Source organism: Carya illinoinensis, chromosome 10 (assembly GCF_018687715.1).
Source record: "Carya illinoinensis cultivar Pawnee chromosome 10, C.illinoinensisPawnee_v1, whole genome shotgun sequence".
NCBI classification, from domain to species: Eukaryota; Viridiplantae; Streptophyta; class Magnoliopsida; order Fagales; family Juglandaceae; genus Carya; species Carya illinoinensis.
In genome coordinates, this window is record NC_056761.1 from 12,686,050 (window position 1) to 12,707,987 (window position 21,938).

The 21,938-nt window shown below is 32.8% G+C and overlaps 1 protein-coding gene across 1 annotated transcript; it reads right to left on the reverse strand.

The window, feature by feature from the left end:
• Window positions 1-6,864: 6,864 nt before the first annotated feature.
• Window positions 6,865-7,819, reverse strand: LOC122279540 (chlorophyll a-b binding protein of LHCII type 1-like). Its single transcript, XM_043090227.1, has one exon. It carries the CDS (start codon window positions 7,765-7,767, stop codon window positions 6,973-6,975), a length of 795 nt encoding a protein of 264 aa, XP_042946161.1. The 5' UTR covers window positions 7,768-7,819; the 3' UTR covers window positions 6,865-6,972.
• Between the last annotated feature and the right edge of the window lie 14,119 nt (window positions 7,820-21,938).

Sequence of the window (21,938 nt, forward strand, 5' to 3'; positions counted from 1 at the left end):
TTTATTTTTTAGTTATATCTGTGGGGAATATTATCTATGGTGAATTAAAATTTTCATAATTTACATTTCAGTTATATCTATGGTCAATTTTCATTCACATAATTTATATACAAGTTCTATTTATTTTTTTATACTTGCTATAAATTATTGATGATAATATTCATTTTGGAATAGGAATGGAGCATCCTTGAAGGATCGCCTTAAACGAATAATTTTATTGAGTATCTCGTAATAAAATATCTATTGATTATGTGAGATAGTTTAAAAGGAGCAATACGTGTACCAAAAGATTGGGATCCTCCCAAAAATTCGTTATAATTAATGCACCTAAAGTTGTATAATTGAAATTGTGTAGAGAAAAGCCACTAAAGAATATATGTTTAAAATGAATGCTTCGAATGTGTTTCTGAAATAGCAATATCGAGTGCAAAAGTTTACAAGATATTCTAAACTTATATCTTGTCTTCTAGTGGCTGAGCAAAATAATAAGTTTTTGTTAAGAAATCATTAGTCATGTCCTACTAGTTCCATATCATTCACTGAAATGAATGGTATTGGATTTATATCATTCTCAAAAATGAATTGTGCATTTTTTTCAAAGAACCCAAGAGGTTGGACATGGTAATGAATATTTTTATAGTACTTTTATGATTTTGGGCCAGAAGCTCGTATTGGAAAACTACCAGTTTTCTCTTTGAGATGATATTATACAACTATTGAATCAAATATTATGATGCATCAAAAGAGATTTGATTCAAAATATTTGTATGTTTTTCATGATTAACTTAATCATCCGAAATCAATTACGATAAGTTGAATAATTTTCATATGGACGTCTACTAAAGAACCAGAAGATTCTTTTACTATAAAGTCTTCCCACTATGAGCAGAAAGAAAAATTTGCTTGAATCAAATAAAATAAAATAATTCGATATTATCTTGATTATCATAGGTGAACTAGAAATTCAGATGATAATTAATTTATGGATGCAATAAGATAAAAAGGTCTCATATTCTAACTGCTAAAATCCCAGCGAGTATTGAAATCATCGTAGGACAATTAAGAAATTTAGCAGTATAATGAACTTAAGACATGTCTAAAAGAGTGGGAGACCTATTGATATAAAAGATAAAGCATCCCGAAAGAGAAAAGTACCAAAAAAAAAAGAAATTGGTGCTCCTAAAGAGGCCATACCCACAAAACAAGTAATAAGATCTATCAAATTTTCTGTACAAAATTCTCTCATAATAAAAACTCCTGAAGAGTATAATTCTCATGAAGAGTATCTCCTGAAGAGGTTTTTCATGAAATGTCTTCCCTTGAAGAGGGACATGTACCTGAAAATAATGAGATCTCGATACATTTCATGAGTATTGGAGAAATTCTGGATATAAATAAAACCGTTGTCGACAACATATTTTCATATAAGATGGCAGTTGACATTACCAAAAATAATGAAAAAAGTGAGCCAAGAACCATCGAAGAATACTGACATAAAAATATTGGTTAAAATAGAAAGAAACAATTTCTGCAAAATTGATATCACTAGTAAAATACGATACATATGGACTTGTAGTCCAAACACCTAAGAGGTGATGCTTATTGAATATTAGTGAGTATTTGTATAAAAGAAATGAAAATGTGATATATAAATCACGAGTTGGTTTCTCGCAGAAATAATATTGATATGCTTTTGAAGTTGATGAAATTATATTAAGGTTTTTATTAACTTGATAGTTATCGAGAATTTGGGTATGCATGATTAACTGCATATTTATATGGATCACTAGATATGAAATGCATGAAGCATATAGTCCTGAAGTATTTATTCTATCAAATTTCAAAAATCCTTATATGATTTAAAACAATCCAAATGTATGTGGAGCAAGCTATTTTCCATATATTTTCAGTATCTATATTAGCTTTTATTACAGTTTATATAGATAATTTAAATGTCATTGAGACTCTAGAAGAGCTCATGAAAACTGCACATATTTGAAATATAAATCAGAAACCCTTTCAACTTCGAGGGGGAGATGAATGAAATTATTAGTTCTGAAATAACATATCTTAAATGCAATTAGTATTTCAGATTCATATTCGATTTTGTAAGAAATGTGCATGATTATAGGAGAAATAAAATGGAGCACACAGAACATTTACTAGAAGATATAAACACAACGTGAATATTTGTGAAATATTATTTTATTATCTCGAAATAAAATTACAGAAATTTGGAGCTCTTCGCCTCATTCTTGAAACGATCTTGCTTTTCATAAATTTACTTAGCATCCCTGTCTAAAAGAATAGGCAATCGAAAAGAAGAGTCAAATAAGGATTTTAAATTCCTATTCTCTTACTTTATTGCTCCTACCTTCATGTTGAGTTTTAGAAGAAGTCGCTAAAGGATAGAAATTTTCTCGTTGAGTTTGTCAACCTCACAAGTTTTGGATTGTAGTCGTTGAGAAAATGCGACAATGGTTGATGAGTATAGGGTACCGAGACTCACAAGCTCGTAGATAGCATCATCATCTGACTTACTAGTCAGATCATTATTGTATTGCCTTATAGCACCTATGGTAGAAGCAGAAACAATTGGTGAACGAGGTGTAGAATACCTCATATATTGGTCACAAGAAGATTGCTGGGCCACTGCAGAGTAAGAATGCAGACTAATTACAGAAAAGTGAAGAAGATGGGATGCGAATGAAGATGAGCTGAATATTTCTTTTATAGAGAAAATTATGAAAGTAAGACAAAATTATATATATTGATAGAGGATACGCTAAACACAGATATCCTACAATTATTTACTAGGCCGTAAAATTAAAAGCAGCTTGCCTTTACTCTCTTAGAAGTTGGACTTTTTTAGATATCTGCAGCAATATTAAATGCATCTTGTCCTTATTCTCTAAGTTTTTGGACTTCTTCCAATATTCGTTGCGGCTAATCATATATTTGAGCCCATTCTCTTTCTAGATTCTCTATACATGGCTGAAAATCATGGGCATACTATTTTAGCGCCTTATTTTCTTCATTCAATTTCTTGTTCTTACGACTCTTCGCAAAGAGCTCCTAATGCAATTAAGATATTTGATTATTGAGTTGGTTGACCTTATTTACTTTAGCTAATAACCTCCGAGATATGGTCGTAACAGAGGCAGAATATTGAGCACTAAGAAATCTTGATTTTGAAACGACATCAGAATAACTCATTCCAGAAAAATGAATCTCTGCTCCTATCATAAGATCAACATCCTCAGGTGAGTAAAATGAAGGATAAAGCATCTATATTGTTTCACTGCGTCTCTAATGAAGCATCTCTCTACAAGAGACAAGAGATGTAGCATCATAGCCATGCGGCGTCTGACAGTTACATAAGAGCTATAAAATCATGCGGTGCTTGTTTGGTCTAAAATGGTGGCCACCATTTTTGTTAAATATGGAGGTTGGTGGCTTAACTTTGATGACTTCTCCACTAACTATGTTATTCACAAAAACTTCAGAAGAGCACAACTCTAGAAGAGTAGTAAATTTAATATTAAAACGATATTGAATCAATATGGCGAATTTGTTTACCAAAACATTACCAACTGCATTATTTAAAGAGTTGGTACACAATATTGAGATACATCAACACAAAAACCTTTAACTATAAAGTGTTGAAGAACTTTTATATGGACAAAGCTCATCCCCTGAGTACTCTAATAGTTGTTCGATCACTTGATGTGCAGAAAGATTCATTTCGTCCTTGTGAAGACGATGAAGAAATTCTTGATCCTGAAGTACCTTATCTCAGTGTAATTAGAGCCTTGATATATCTTGCAAATTGCACTCGGTATGATATTGCATTTTCAGTTAATTTACTTGCAAGATATAGTTCTGTACCAACTCGAAGACATTAGAATGGTATTAAACATATCATTCGTTACCTCCGAGGTACGATTGATATGAGATTATTTTATCAACATGGATCAAGTCCACAATTAGTTGGATATGCGGATACAAGTTATCTTTCATATCCACACAGAGAGATCATTGCAATTCATGAGGAGAAATGTGAAATTAATGTCAAGCAGATACGGTCAAGTGATAATCTGGCAGATTTATTCACTAAAGCATTACCAACTGCAACATTTAAGAAGATTGTGCAGAACATTGGAATGCGGAGATTTGAAAACCTATTATCATGCAAAACCTTTGCAAGGTTTTAATGAGGCAATCTTAAAGCACTTGGTGATACACATGAATGTTGTACTCTTTTTCTTTCGCCCTTGATTTTTTCCCACTGGGTTTTTTCTTGGTAAGGTTTTAACGATGCATATTCTTTATGTATGATCATCTAAAGAGGGAGTGTTATAAACGGATTTGTATGACCATCTTTAGCCATCAATTAAGACCATATTTAGCTATCAATTAAGACCATCTTTAGCTGTCAATTATGACCGCTGTTTAGCCATCAATTATGACCATTTTTAGCAGTCAATTATGATCGCTGTTTAGCCATCAATTAAGACTTAAGTTATACATAAACCGCGTTTGTACTCCTATATATATGAGTATCATTCACTTGTATAAGTTCAAGGTTTTTATTATTGAATAACAACACTTTATTTTGCAATATCATTTCTCTTTTAGTTTCATAACATAAACACATTTATCTATAGTATAAATAATCAACTCAAAGAAAATAGACTACTGCTATATACATTCATAGAGTATGCAAGCGCTGCATAATTATTTTAAAAAAGAGTATGATTTACTATTAAAGAAAGAGAATTTCTATTTGTAGTCCCCAAATAGGGACTGCATGTGCAGGCCCTTTATTAAATGAGAAAAATTATTGTTTTAGGAGAGATATTTTTTATAATTTTAAAAAATTTTAAATATAAAAGTATCATTAGTGTTTTTTTTTCCTGTAGGGCTTGTATTTACTCATTTTTTTTTTAAATTATGCAGCGCTTGTGCACTCTACAAGTATAAATATCATTTCTCAAGAAGATAATTCCCATCAAATTAATATGTGACTTAAAATACGTTGTTTCAAGACTCATTTCCTTTCATATTTAAACAAAGTGGAATTAGTAGAACAAAAACTTGGGAGAAAATTAGTACAATGGAATTGACATATTTTCAAATTAGTCTTTGGTATTTTTTTTTTAATTTTTATTTTTACACCGGTTTTTGAATTAATGCCCATATATTAGAACGTGTACTGCTACACATACTTACAATTTACTTATAATTTTACGTACAAGACTTATTTTATCAATTTCATAATTTTTAACATATTAATAGGCGACACGTGTAGAATTAAGTGTTTTGTACATTTTTCTTAAGTACAATTAGTATTTTTGTATTAAAATAGTCAATCCTAGCTTTTAGATTTCATCAATTCATTATGGGGATCTTTGGAAACATTTTTCATCTCATCTCATTTCATCTCATCTAATTTCATTTCTAAATATTATTCAAATATAAATATTTTGAAACTTTTTCAAACTAATCATTATAATTTTATCAACTTTTTAAATAAAAAATAAAAATCAATTCACCTTTTTCAAATAAAAAAATAAAAATAATATTAAAAAATAATATTTTAACAATATTTTAACTTTATTAATATTTTTTATTCAATTTTTTCTCTCTCATTTCTCAAAACCTAATTAATATATATCTCAAACTATCTTACTAATATTTACAAGCCATCTTATTACTATTTACAAAAGTTTTATCTCATCTCATTTTCTAAACAACCCTTAATAGAATTTACCTATATGGTACTTACTTACCACGTCATGATCAAGACAATAACAAACAAATTAAATAAGTGCCACACATACACGTACACAAAAAAAAAAAAAAAAAAAAAAAATAGAAAGAAAAAAAAGTTACAATATTTATTTTTTGTTTAGTAATTGCAAGAGGATTTAACTATGTATACATAACGAAATTCAACTTTTTTCTAACAACTTGCTAAAATTATTGGTTGAGAGCCCATGGTAATTCTTTATCGATAACTAATCTCCGCTCTAAGATCAAGTTATTAGCATGAAGTTATATTATATAATATATTCTTATTCCATTTTTATCTTATTATTATGTTGACGTAGAATTTTTTATTATTTTTTAAAAAATACTCGAGTCACAAAATAATTATATAAAAATAATACTACAAATTGATGGGGTTTACTGTTTAATATGATTTGTTAGATTTTAAAGTTACTTTTATTGTAAAACAGATATGATGAATCTTATAAAATCACATTAGTTTATGAAATTAGTTTTGTATAATTTTTTGTAGTCGACTCTTCTAATCTTTTCAACTTTTTTCTTAAAGAGCAAGAAGCTGATTTGAGGTTTATACATAATGACACCATTGACACGTCAGAAAAAATAGAAAAATAAGTAGGATGAGAGTATATAGCATTTTCCTGCATCCTTGATCACTTCAATTCAAAAGATTAGTCGCATCCTTGAGGTTGTTGCACAGATTTTGCTTCAAAGTTGAAACTTCTCAACATCAGGAAAAACAACTTTCAGACTTACGATTGTGAGAATAAGCAGGTAGAGAGCTATATTAATTAAAGAAAATCTCCCCAACTATCTGTGTCCAAGGATTATGGACTTGTCGATTTTAGGCTACTTGGGGCATGGCGATTACACATCAGAAGTTATGCTAATGTTCACTAGAGGTGAGCTAACCCTGAACATCATAGATACTGGGATCAAGATTCAAGAAACCAAGTTTCCGGATAAAGTTACAACTCGAAATCATGATTTTACATGGTTATGTTGGGAATCTAGACCATTAGCAGTTTATATGGAAAGATGACACCCAACTTTTATGATCATGGGTACTACTAGAACACAAAATCCAGATCAATCTCTCCATTGATTTTTTCAAACAAACAAATAATTACATCGCCAACATCAGTCTAAAACGAAAATTTGACATTTCTTTTATAAAGCTCACTTTCCAGGGACAAAGTTTGTGGCATATGCCCAGGCATTGTTGTTCACGGGGTCTGCAAGGTGGTCAGCCAAGTTCTCCAAGGGTCCTTTCCCTGTCACAATGGCTTGCACAAAGAATCCAAACATAGAGAACATAGCCAGTCTACCGTTCTTGAGTTCCTTCACCTTCAACTCGGCAAAAGCCTCTGGGTCATCAGCAAGACCAAGTGGGTCAAAGCTTCCACCTGGGTAAATTGGATCAGTTACCTCACCTAGTGGCCCACCGGCAATACGATATCCCTCGACGGCACCCATCAAGATAACCTGTGTAGCCCAGATGGCCAGGATGCTTTGTGCATGGACCAAGCTTGGATTGCCCAAGTAGTCAAGTCCACCCTCACTAAAGATCTGTGCTCCAGCCTTGAACCAGACAGCCTCGCCGAATTTGACTCCATTGCGAGCCAAGAGTTCAGGGAAGACACATCCAAGTGCTCCAAGCATTGCCCACCTAGAGTGGATGACTTCAAGCTCACGGTTCTTGGCAAAAGTTTCTGGGTCAGCTGACAACCCAGCAGTGTCCCAACCATAGTCACCTGGAAATTCTCCCGTAAGGTAAGACGGGGGCTCGCCAGAAAATGGACCCAAATACTTGACACGGTCTGGACCGTACCATGGGCTTCCAGAGGAAACAGACTTGCTGGCGGTTTTCCTCATGCTGACACGAGCAACACCGAGCTCGGGGGTTGATGGAGCAAGCTGCACCGCCTTTCCAGCGAAAGATGGGGAGGAGAGAGCCATGGTTGAGGCAGCCATTGTTGAATGAAAAAGAAAGCTTTGTTCTTGAACTTCTGGTGGTGGAAATGAGTCGTCATTTAATACCATATATAGTAGGTTTTGAGCTAGGCTTCTTATCTTGTAATATCCAAATCTTCAACCCCATTGGTCGTTCAAGATCTTGCTCTTGTTTTTCTTTGTGACACATGGCACTCTCAAACCCACCAGTCCTTGGTTTCAATTTTGCAATTTCCAACCAATGCAGGCGCTACACATGTAACTTTCAGATTACACTCACCAGATATTTGAATATTATTTCAGCAGACTTTGTAAGTTAGTGCAACAGATGTATCATTCATGATGTGCAAAGTCGAAACTTCTCGCATTATGAGTGTAGGAGATTTTTCTTTAGAAATATGATGGTCATGTGGGTTGGAATGGACCACGTACAAAACAGAAATATCTTATGGCTGCAGTATTTTTATTTTATTTTTAATTTGATCTAATTTATGAACAATTTTTATTATTATTTTCTCCATCTCGTTCTTCCAGTTCCACTTAGAAGACTATGTACAATCCTAATCTAAACTAGAAAGCCGAGATTTCATGGAAATTGGACTTTTTTTAAATTTTTTTTTTTAAGTAATAATGAATTATAAATCTTTCCATTGTCTATCATTTATTCTCACATTTACAGAGAAGTCAAGCATGTTGTTGAAAATATATATATATATATATATTTAACCAAAGAGGGCGGCCCCTCTTACATTTATTAAAAAGATCCCCACTTATTGAGAAGGAAAACCTTGTTATAACAAAACAAAACAATCACCAATAAACAAACAAAACGAAACCAACCCTCCTTTAAACTCTTAACGTGTGGTAATCCAACCTTATCCGACTAAAGCATACCCTTCAACTTACGTGGCAAAGAAGCATAATGAACAAATCTACTATTATGACCTTCCACTCCCCGACATGCAAGGAAATCTGCGGCATTATTCCCTTCTCTAAATTGATGTTCAATTGTGAAGTGCACATCTCTTAGTAAAAGCAATAAATCATCCCAAAAATTCCATAAGTACCAAGTCGTACACTTACGACTAGCAAACCAAGAAACCACCAACATGGAATCACATTCAATAAAAATCTGATTGAAACCCAACTCTTTGCAAAAGGCAAGGCCAGCAATTAATGCCCTCAATTCGGTCTCATTATTTGTTTTGTGTCTAAAATAAGAAGGGAAGGCTCCTTTGAAGTTTCTTCTATGGTCCCAAATGACTCCTCCTCATCACAATTACCTGGGTTACCATAGCAACTCTCATCTACATTCAGTTTGATCCACATTTCAGCAGGTTTCCACCAGAAAACAAGTCACGGTCAAGTCCTTGCACGGGAAACACAAGGGACGTCTAGTGCTCGAAGAATCCCCTCATCTTTGTCAGAAAGAGGCCAGCGTTTAACCATAAGAGATGAGAGCTTCTTTAGCCAAACCTTAACTGCCAACCAAACTCCTGATGCTGAATCTTGAGAGTTTTCCATCTAAGCCTTGCAGCGACGGAACCAGAGGCGCCATGTTATAATATAAGGTATAATGCCAAGTAAAATAACCTTGTGACTTGATTTCTTTGCTATGTTAAACCACTGCATCACAGTTGCCAACCATGACATTCCTATCAAATGTGGTATGCCTAGCATAAGTGCAACCATCTTCCAGACTTTGGAGGCAATACTCCCACAACATAACACATGGTTCAAAGTTTTGGCTTGACCTTGTCAACAACAATCAAATCGAGAGGCCAACGGAATTCCCAGAATTGCACCTGAGAGTCTATACACTACAAGAGATATGATTTTTTGAGACAAAAAATTTTGTCTCAAAAAATGGAAATTTCGTCCCTAAAAATTTTGGGAGACGAAAAAATTTCGTCTCTATTTTGTCTCAAAAAGGCTGTCTCAGAAAGTTTTCGGAGACGAAAATCAATTTGCATCTCCGAAAAGTATTTTTAGGGATGAAATTGTGCGGAACCGGTCGAAACCGTTCGAACGCAAAATTTTTTCTGAGACAAAAAAATGTCGTCTCAGAATCAAGTTCGAACGAAAATATTTTTGTTCGAACGAACGCATGGATTGTATTTCCCGGTAAGTTCGAATGGGTATATTTTTGTTCGAATGGAAATTTTTTGGTTCGAATGGATATTGTTTTGTTCGAATGGAAATTTTTTTGTTCGAATGGATATGTTTTTGTTCGAATGTATGCATAAATGGTAATTTACCATTCGAACGACATTGATCAAACAAAATGAAATTGATACTAATACAAATTGTAATCTATATACATCAAATTGTAATCTATATACATCAATTGTTCAAATGTTTACAAACATCATAAATATTAAAGGCAATTAAAAAAAAAAACCAAATGAATTATGATTATGGTGGTAGTGGTGGTATAGGGTTTTGGGACATCATTAATTGAAATTGTTCAAACATTTTTTGGTTATTTAATTGTAGCCTTTCTTCTAATCTTGCTTCTAAATCTGCTGCTTGATCTAATCGGGTCAGCAACTCTTTTTCCTTCGATCTCAATCGTTCTATCTCAAGTGCAACTTCATCTAATCTTTTAGTCTTGTCGTCATTCGATCTGGCTTTAGAAGATGATGAAGATGTTGAGGATGGCTTCACGCAACGTCCTAAGCCCCTCAAATATCCAGAACGTGATCCAAGAACTTGAGAAAAGATTTGAGCATCGTTGACAGATGATTCATCAGATGGATCCGCAACAGTGTCTTTAAGAGATATCATCTTGTCCTGGAAAAAGAAAAACATTAAAATTAGTATATGTAACAAAAATATATTTAGACAATGAAATTAAATAAACTTAAACTTACATAATTTGCCTCTGCCTCAGGATTGCTCCAAACACCATCACGATTTTTATGTGCTTTAGCATACAATTGGGTCAGATCATAATCAATAGGATTTTCTTCTTGCTGCAAAATGAAAATTAATATCATAATTTATATGAAAAAGTGTATATATTAAGATTTAATGGAGACAATACGAAAAAATAATATCATATTTTATTTAAAAGATATGCAGTGATAAAATACCTTGTTCTGGCGCTGGTGATGTTGGCCCACCATTGTTGACAGGTGAATCACACGGGAGTTAGTAAGTGGTGGGGATGGCTCACGTATTCTTTTGCGTTTAGGAGGCATTTCTGTTTGAAATTATAATAAATGTATAAAATGAAGTCTTAATCTATTTAATTAGACTACTTAAATATTTTTAATTATACATTATAATTCTTTAATTAAATATTATATAAGTATATTCCATCATGTTAATCATCTTAATTAGAGTACTTAAATATTTTTAAATATTTAATTATAATTTTTTAATTAATTATTTTATAATTATATTTTAACTAATTAATATTTTAAAATTTCGTCTCAGAATCATATATTTTAATTATATTTTATTAGAGTACATAAATATTTTCAATAATTCATTATAATTATTTAATTAAATATTTTATAAGAGTATTTAGAGTATTAATCTATTTAATTAGAGCATTTAAATATTTTCAAATATTTAATTATAATTTTTAATTAATTATTTTATAATTATATTTTAACTAATTAACATATTAATCTATTTAATTATAGTACTTAAATATTTACAATTATACATTATAATTACATTTTATAATTACATTATAAATATCTACGTAATTGGTATTGTTCGAACAAACACTCAAACTGTTCGAACGAAATTCTGGTCAAGTTAGATTCCGTTCGAACGGAGAAAATTCAATTCGAACGGTATTCAGAGTGTTCGAATGGGACTAAGCCAGAAACCATTCACGAAACATAGCAAAAAACTGATCCACAAAACACAATTTTTCCATACACTACAGCATATTTCAATATAATATATTGAAAACTAAATTATTATCCCTAAATATGATTATTAAATAACTTAGAAAACTATAAAAACTTACCTCTAATTTTTGCAATCTAATAAAAATATTAATCCACAATACCTATATGTATAAAACACATTAAACCGTTGTTCTATCCCAACAAATAAATGCAGCAAATATCAAGATACTTGTAAAAGAAAATCGGAATGAAAAATAACAAAAAAAAAAACATATTACCTCTTGTCCTTGTCTTTTCTCCCTCAAGAATCTCTTTTCTCTCACTTCTTTAAGCTCTCTCTCTATACAACACTCTCTCAAAGCCTCTGTCGCTCTCTCTCATTCTTTCAAACTTCAATCCGAGTGAAAATGAAGTGAAATGATGGGTTTAATAATATGTGAATTTACGTTCGAACGGATTTTTTAGCAGTTCGAACGCGAAAATTCAAAAAGACCGCTAATTTTTCCCACAATATTTTCCCGTTCGAACTAATAATATAAGCGTTCGAACAAAAAAATGGAATATTCTCCAGCATATACCGATAATTTGGTGCGAATTTTTCCTCCAAACAAAAAAAAATTCGTTCGAACATACTTTATCTCTATTCGAACTATTTTATATTCGTTCGAATAGATAATTCTAGAAATATATAAATATACACATAATATTTTCAATATTATTATTAGTATTTGTAAAAAATATATACACTATATAATACTAAGTGTCACTAATAGCATAATACTAAGTTTCTTACCAATCTATAATATTAAGTATTACTAATAGTATAATATTTTATTTAGTATCACTTATAGTGTTATACTTATAATTAGTATCACTATAAGTATAATACTAAGTATCACTAATAGTATAATACTAAGTGATATTATAGTATAGATAGCATAAATATATGAAAACTAATAGTACTATAATATTTTATAATATATTCTAAGTACTTGGTTTATTACTAATATACAAACTAAATATATTAGATATATGTATTTTGTACTTATATTTAATGCAATGTTTTACTATATACTTAGTATATTACTTTATAATGCAATGCTTTACACAATATTATTTTATACTCATCTAATGCATAATATATATACTAGTTACTTACAATATATATAAGTAACTAATTAAATACTCTATACTATATAATATAGATATCTAATATATATTATAAATATACTATATTATATATACTAGTCCAGAAATTTTTTATTAGTACTAATATTAGTATTATATACTAGTATTAGTAATATAAAACGTATTGTTTTACCTCTTGTACTTATATATTTTTTTTATGAATTATTATATAATTCATTCGAACTTATACCCTTTTCGTTCGAACTTATACCCTTTTCGTTCGAACGAAATTATGTTATATATGCCGCGATACAGTTTCTTCTCTGACCCCATTTTGTTGTTTTGGGGCTAAATGACACAAAAGTAATCGGTAGAAATGATGGGGCTTTACTCCTAAATCATTTCTACCAATTAAAATCTTGGATTATGGTGAAAAACTAGTTTGTAGATTCGGGACTGAGTCGACTCAACCATGTTTGTTTGGCTTAGTTCCGTTCGAATGAGCCTAAATTCCATTCGAATGAAATTCAAGACCATTCGAATGGAATTTATTGTCATTCGAATGGAATATAAGTTCATTCGAATGGACTTTAATGCCATTCGAATGAAATTTTCGGCCAATCGAATTGAATTTTAATCATTCGAGCTAAAGATAATATTTGACAGCCCTTATTGTTATTTATATTGAGGGAATTCATTCAGCCCATTATGAAAAAGTTAAAGGACTTGGAAGGATGCTTACATACCTTACATGAGGATTTTGATTTACTTAATAAATAGATATTGTTAGTTATTATTTTACTATTTTTATGTTGTATAGAACGTCTAACTCTTTTTGGGATGTAATTAATGTATGGTTTTTATTTTTAGTGTTTGCTAGCCTCTTTATTATTAATTATATTTTCTTCTCATTACACTTAATGTTCACGATAATTAAAAAAAGGACAATATCTTTAAAATAATATTTATTTAACTAAAATGTTTTTAAATTAATTATTACATATTTTTTATATTTTTTAATATAAAAAATATGTATTATTACAATTTTAACAATATATCTTTTCAATTAAATAATACCGTTCGAACAAGGTAATACTCATTCGAACTAATTATTTTTCATTCGAATAGATTAATTATCCGTTCGAATAAAATTTTATTAGTTCGAACGGTTAAGATTTTTGGAGACGATCTAATTCGTCCCAGAATCTCCGGTTCGAACTAATATGTATTAGTTCGAACGGATTTATAAGGTACTCCATATTTTGAGACGAAATTTAAATTTCGTCTCTGAAAAGTATTTTTAGGGACGAAATAAATTTCATCCCTAACAAATTTCGTCTCTAAAAATTAAATTTCTTGTAGTGATAGCCAGTCCATTAAATCTAGCTTTCCACATACATACGAACATATTTTTAGAAAGAAGATGGTGCCAAATCCAATCCATGCCCATTTGTTTAGTGCCTTTGATACGAATGATATCCCAAGTAGTGGCAGACGTAAAAAGTCCATCGCCTACCGATTTCCAAAATGTAATATCCTTGCCTTCTCTTCCCGCCACGATTTCATGCATAATCTCGTTGGCTTTATCTGTGCCGACCAGTTCTACAAGATAATTTTCATCCCAAAAGCCATCCACCCAAACATCTTGTATTTTAATATCAGCAGACACATCATCCCTGCTAACACTGAGAGGCCCACTTGCCTACCAATGATCAAACCAAAAGGAAGACCCACCCTCTTTCACCTTCACTTTTACATTATCGACCACATCTTAATTAAATTAAATTTTGCCTAGTCGAATTAGGATTCTATTGAAATCTAGGGCTGTTTAAATAACCCGTGTACCCGACCCGAACCAAAATACCGACCCGTTTGCATGTATAATCGGAAACGGGTTATACCGTAACCGTTTCCATTTTAATCGGGTAATACCCGATACCCGTTTCCTGCACAAAAATCAGCTTGCACTCGCAGTGATTCTCTCCCTGCCGACGTTGCTCTATTGCTCAAAGCTCTCCCTCATCATTCTCAAGTCTCCACCAGATTTTCGAAATTATCTGTAGGTATCTCTCTCTCTCTCTCTCTCTCTCTCTCTCTCTCTCTCTCTCTCTCTCTCTCGGGTTTGGGAGATTTGGGCTTTTGGGTTGGCGAAAGTTGGTGTTTGGAAGTAGTTTGATCTGATAAACGAGGCTGTGATTGTGTGGGGGGGTACCTTAGGAGCGATATTGATCTGATAAACGAGGTTGATCTTCTTAGTGAGTTCTTTGCCGGCATCGGTGGCCAGGTGAAGCTTCATCTGGTCCATCAAGGCGTCAGACTTGAGCTGCTTGCAGGCTGTTCGATTGAATGTGCCTGCCAGGACACGAATTAAATTCAATTAAAGCTGTGAATGGCTTGTTTGTTTTTGGAGCTGGGTTTGAATTAAAGCTGGATGGGTTTGTTTTTTGGGTTTGAATTAAACCTGAATGGTATATTTAGTAAACAAATGCTGGGTTTGTTTTTCGGGGGGGACATCAACTCTGTGCACAGAAAGAATGGCCATCGTACACTTTTTTCTGGATTCTTATTTGATATATACCTCAAAATAGTGAGTTTTACGGCATCTAGAAGCTTTATTTACGAATGTTAGTCCAAGGAAGAGGCTTATTAGAAAAAACAATAAAAATGAAAGAGAGAGTGTGACTTATTACAAGAAGACGAGGAAGAAAAAACAAGCGTCATTTGGGAGATGATTGAGGCCGTCAGGGTCAAGGCCTGGATCAACAATTATTGGTCTCAACTTGCTTGATCTATAAACCACCAAAAACACACAAACTTAGAATTTACACAACCCAGTAAACTTGACAAAAACAAAAAAACTACGCAAATCTGCTCAGTATTTATATCATACTCTCTCCAGCCAATGTAACTTGAATGATTCAAAAAGTTCAAATCTTTGGGCAGAAATGACAAAATGTGAAGAAGATCTGAAAACCAACAAAAACCCACATCAAAAAACGAATTAAGAGACACAAAAATGTTAACTACCTCTAAGGCATGCATTCACTAGTGCAAGGTACATCCTTCATAAAACCAGCCCAATACAAATTTTGGTACAAGTTAAGAATCTATAGAAGTTTATTAGTAGCTAGCCTGGAGCCAATAAAAGTAGCTAGACAACTTACATATTAAACATTGATGATTACTTTTTTAGTGACCTTCTGTTTTTTAGTGACCTTCTGAACAAATTCTCATAACCAATCCATAAAATATTTTCATTTAGGTGAAAGTCACATACATAGATTCTAACTTGACCCTCCAAAATCTGAGATTCAGAAATTATAATTGACATTAGCCACCAAAAAAAAAAAAATTAAAAAAAGATAAGGATTTTCTTTTTATATGTGTGCAGTTCTTATTTTTATCAATATTTCTATCATATGTATTGGGATTTTTGTTAACAAATTTGTGGTGTTATCTTAAATTGCAGTTGAACGCTATGGAACCTAGTGCTCCTATGCTTTCATCTGAGTCTGAATCAATGCCCAATGTGATTCATTTGGATAACACTCTACCTCCAACTTTGGATAGCTCTCTCCCTACAACTAGTCCTCAAGTTCGTCCTCCTATCTCTAGAAGACGGGGTAGATCTGAAGTATGGCAACACTTTACGAGGGTTGAGGATGTCGAGGATCCCGATGAGCCTAAAGCCAAATGCGATTATTGTGGTAAGGTTTTGTTATGCCATCCTAAACGACAAGGTACTTCATCCTTGAAGTACCATCATGAGAGATGTAGAGCCTTTAATACTAGTGGGGTTGGAAGGGATAACCCCCAATCAAAAATGACTGGGACTAGGAAGATGGGGGTGGATGGTACAACTAGCAGTCCTAGTGTTGGACTTGCCAAGTACAACGAACAGAAAATACGGTCAGCGGTAGCTAAAATGATAATTGTAGATGAGCTACCATTTAGATTTGTAGAAAAACAAGGTTTTAAAGACTTTATGGCCGTAGTTGAGCCTAGATTTCTAATTCCCTCTCGCATTATTGTTATGCGAGATTGTATGAAGATGTACCTGTTAGAAAAAGAAAAGTTGAAGAACATGTTCATGACATCCGATTATAAGATTTGCATCACTACTGACATGTGGACATCAATTCAAAATCTAAATTATATGTGCATAACAGCCCATTTTATTGATGATGATTGGATCTTGCATAAGAAAATTATACATTTTAACAAAGTTCCTGATCACAAAGGGATAACAATAGGAAAAGAGATTGAGTCATCTGTACTTGGATGGGGCATAAAGAAGATATTTACAATTACAGTCGATAATGCATCTTCTAATACCACGGCTATCGATTATTTGAGGAAAATTGCTAAACTTAGAGACTGTATGGTATTAGACAATGACCTTATGCATATAAGATGTTGTGCACATATTTTGAATCTCATTGTCTAGGATGGATTAAAAGAAATTGATAGATCAATTGTGAAGATTCGAAATGCAGTTAAATATGTGAAGTCTTCCCTTGCAAGACTTAATAAGTTCAAGTCATGTGCAGAGAAACAAAATATTTTGGGTGGTGGGCTTCTTTGTCTTAATGTTCCAACTAGGTGGAACTCAACATATCTAATGTTGAGTGCGGCTCTCAAATATTATGCAGCGTTTGAGGTGCTGTAAGATGAAGACAATGAGTTTGGCCCATATTTATGTGAGGTTGGACAAGGAATACCAACTTTACATGATTGGGAAAGCATCAAGGTTTTTGTATAATTTTTGAGGCTTTTTTATGATATGACTTTGCGGGTTTTAGGCTCAATTTATGCAACTTCAAATTTGTTCATTAAAGAAATATTTACAATCTATAAACATTTCAACAAATTTTCCATGAGTGAGAGTAATGTGCTGAAAACCATGTCGAAGAGGATGATGTTGAAATATGACAAGTATTGGGGAGATTTTGGGAAATTGAACAAGATGTTGTTTATTGCATCTATACTTGATCCGCGCTTCAAGTTGGAAGTTTTGGAGTTTTGTTTTACAAATATTCTTGGCCATGAGCTAGCATCTGAACTTGTTGATTGGTTAAAGAGGATGATTGAGCGGATGTATAAGCAATATTCAAAATCCAATATAAGTTCAAGTAGGGGCCAATCAAGTGTTGGTGAAACCCAAAGTAACACTTCTTATAATGATGAGGATGATATATTCAATATGTTTCAGCAATATCAAGCATCAAAAGGTGTGGTAGAGTCTAAATCAGAATTGGATAAGTATTTCATGGAAAGTGTTGAAGGATCGACACCTGACTTTGATATTCTAATATGGTGGAAAGTGAACTCAATTAGATATCCAATTCTTGCCAATATAGCTCGAGATGTGTTGGCTATTCCGATATCTACTGTTGCTTCTGAGTCAGCATTTAGCATTGGAGGTCGGGTCTTAGATTCATTTCGTAGCTCATTGGCCCCAACAACAGTTGAAGCTCTTATTTGCACACAAAACTGGTTGATGGCTCCCTCCATTAATTATGACTCTCAAGATGTAATGGAAGATGATGAAAGTTACAAGTTAGAAACCGGTAAGATTTATATTTGAAGAATATTTTCTTATAGTCCTTTCAATTAAATATATGTTTAACATTATTTTTTATTTCTTGTAGAGATAACTTTGAAGAATATTTTGAATGAGGTCGACTGAAGATTTTTTGAAGAATACACAATTCTTTGGGAGTTGGACCTATGGACACTGAAGCCGCTTGTGTATTTTAAAAATTAAACAGGACCTATGGATTTACGGTTTAGTGTGATTACTAAAAGTACATTTATACAACATTATTGGTTTATTAAATGAATAGTATACATGAACATTATTGGTTTATTTTTTGTAGTTGTTTTTTAAAACGTTAGTTTAGAAAGCATTGGCAGGGAAGTTGGTTGTATGAATGATTGGAAAAAATTAAGTTGCTACTAATTTGCAATCAATATATTCAACAATTTTACTAAATTAATTTACATTTTTGACATCATCCTATTAAATACAAGACGAGAAGTTGCGCAAAACTTTCGTATCCATTCATTAGTATTAAGGAATGAGAAATTTCTTGAAGGAGTTTTGCTTGGTGGGAATGTTTTATAATTTATATTTTTTATCTTATTCTCGTGGAGAAATGAATTCTACTAATATAAAAATAATCTGCCTTTAGAACAAATAGACATGTAACATATTCTTAGAAAGTTCTCGGTTTGATTTTCTTTTTAACACATTGCAAGTATAATATAAATATTTACACAAAGGTGAAAAAAAAAAAAAAAAAAAAACGGGTCGGAACACTATTCCAAAAAATGTAGTCGGGTCGGTATCGGGTCAGCTTGCTCTTGTCGTGTTTTCCGGTCGGGTCGGTGAACAGTGCTATTGAAATCTGGTCATTAGAAAAGGTCGTGATAAATACGTAAAACAGTGCAAAATGTTAAATATACGGGCCATATATATCCTCTTAACCCTGTCCCATGGCTCAATCAACAGGAAGGCCTTTGGAAGATTCAAGGTAACAGCCGAAGGGAAGAACAACATATGATAAACAGCAGACCTTTTCTTTTGAAAACAAAGAATTTAATAACATAAAAAGGAAAAATTGTTATGAAACTATTGAAAAGTAAAGAGAGAGATAGATTTATTATAAAACTTTCTAAAAGGAGAGAGAGAGAGAGAAAGATAGAACTCAAGAGAAGTTATGAAACTTATGAATTTCTTAAGGAATTCAACGATATATATAGGCATACAAAGGGAACTATGCCAGTTACTATGCAGTACTATGCTGGCACTGTGCATATGTCGGCTATTCACTATGCCAGTTACTATGCAGTACTATGCTGGCACTATGCGCACTGTGCTATGTCGGCCAGTTACTATGCAGTACTATGCTGGCACTATGCGCACTGTGCTATGTCGGCCATTCACTATGCCAGTACTATGCTGGCACTATGCTGGCACTATGCACTGTGCATTTGACGGCTAGCTCAAGGTGGTCATACAATTTTACAATGTTATTTTACAACACTCCCCCTTTGGATGACCACATATAATGAATATGCCTCGTTAAAACCTTGCCAAGGAAAAACCCTGTGGGAAAAAACCAATGGCGAAGGAAAAAGAGTACAATATTCATGTGTACCGTAAAATGCTTTAAGATTGTCTCATTAAAACCTTGCGAAAGAAAACCCAGTGGGATAAAACCTTAGCGAAGGAAAAAGAGTACAATCAGCATAAGTCTTCAAGACATTACTCCCCCTGAAAAGTGCATGATAAAAGGTCTTCAAGTCTTCGTATTCCAATGTTCTGCACAATCTTCTTAAATGTTACAGTTGGTAGTGCATGATAACAGGTCTTCAAACCTCTGCATTCCACTGTTCTGCATAATCTTCTTAAATGTTGCAGTTGGTAATGCTTTAGTGAATAAATCTGCCAGATTTTTACTTGACCATACCTTCTTGATATCAATTTCAACTTTCTTCTCATGAATTGCAATGATCTTCTTGTGTGTATCTGAAAGATAACTCGCATCTGTACATCCAACTAACTGTGGACTTGATCCATGTTGATAAAATAATCACAACTGGATCTTTCTGCTCATCACTACTCTTCTGGAGTTGTACTCTTCTGGAGTTCTTGTAAATAACACAGTTAGTGGAGAATTCATCAACATTAAACCGCTAACCTCATTTTTTAATAAAAACGGTGGCCAGCCTTTTAAGATCAGACAAGCACCGCGGATTTTCAACTCCTCTGTAGGTGTCAGGCGTGTTGTCAGGCATCGCAGCTGTCAGACGTGCTGTCAAGCACCGCAGAGCTATGAAGCTATATTTCGTCTCTTTTCTCTTGCTTCACGAGAGATGCTGTATCATAATTTTCTCTATAAAAGAGATATTCAGCTCATCTTCATTCGCATCTCATCTTCTTCAATTTTCTGTAATCATACTGCATTTTTACTCTGCAATCTCTTTCTGCATTCTTATCCTACAATGGCTCAGCGATCTTCTCGTGGCCAATATATGAGGTACTCTGCACCTAGTTCATCAGCTGTACCTGCTACTACCACAGGTGCTATCATGCAATATAATGATCTGACTCATAGGTCAGATAATGAAGCTATCTATGAGCTTGTGAGTCTCGGTACCCGATACTCATCATCCATTGTCGCATTTTCTCAGCGACTGCAATCCAGAACTTGTGGAGTTGACAATCTTCATGAGAATATTGCTATACTTCAGCGACTTCTTCTGGAGTCCAACATGAAGATAGAATCAATAAAGCAAGAGAATAGGAATTTAAAATCCTTGCTTAAATCTTCTTTTCGATTGCCCACCCCTTTAGATAGGGATGCCATGCAGATTTTTGAAGAACAAGAGCGTTTGAAGAATGAGGCAAAGTGCCTCAAATTTCTGTAATTCTTGCTTCAAGATAATAAAATAATATTTCACAAATATTCATATTTGTGTTTCTATCTTCTGGTAGATTTCTGTGTGCTCATTTTTTATCTCTTCTTTAATAATGCACACTTCATATTAAACCTATAATATGAATCTGAAATACTAATTGTATTCAAAAGATGGTATTTCAGAACTAATAATATCATCCATCTTCCCCTTGAAACCGCAAGGGTTTCAGATTTATATTTCAAATATGTGCAGTTTTCATGAGCTCTTCTGGAGCCTCAATGACATTTAAATCATATATATAAACTGCAATAATAACTTGTTCCCCTTTGCGTTTGGATTGCTTTAGATCATATAAGGATCTTTGAAACTTGATAGAATACATATTTCTTGATGTATTCAGATTAGAAGTTTCAGACATTTTCTATCCTTCAGGGATTTTCATATATATATATATATATATATCATGATCCAATGATCCATATAAATATGCAGTTAATCATGCAATCCAAACTCTCGGTAACTTTCAAGTTAATAAAAATCTCAATATGATTTCAACCACTTTAAAAGCATATCAATATTGTTTTTTCAATAAACTAACTTGTGATTTCTATATCACATTTTCATTTAAAAGTTTCAGACTTTTTATATCATGTATATAAATATCCACTGATATTTAACAAAAATCACCTCTTTAGGTGTTTAGACTTCAAGTCCATATTCATCACATTTTACTTAATGATATCAATTCTGCAGGAATTGAGAAACTGA

What these genes read in the sequence shown, in the direction of transcription:
- LOC122279540 (XM_043090227.1), bottom strand. Translation starts at nt 7,767, where the DNA reads ATGGCTGCCTCAACCATGGCTCTCTCCTCCCCATCTTTCGCTGGAAAG.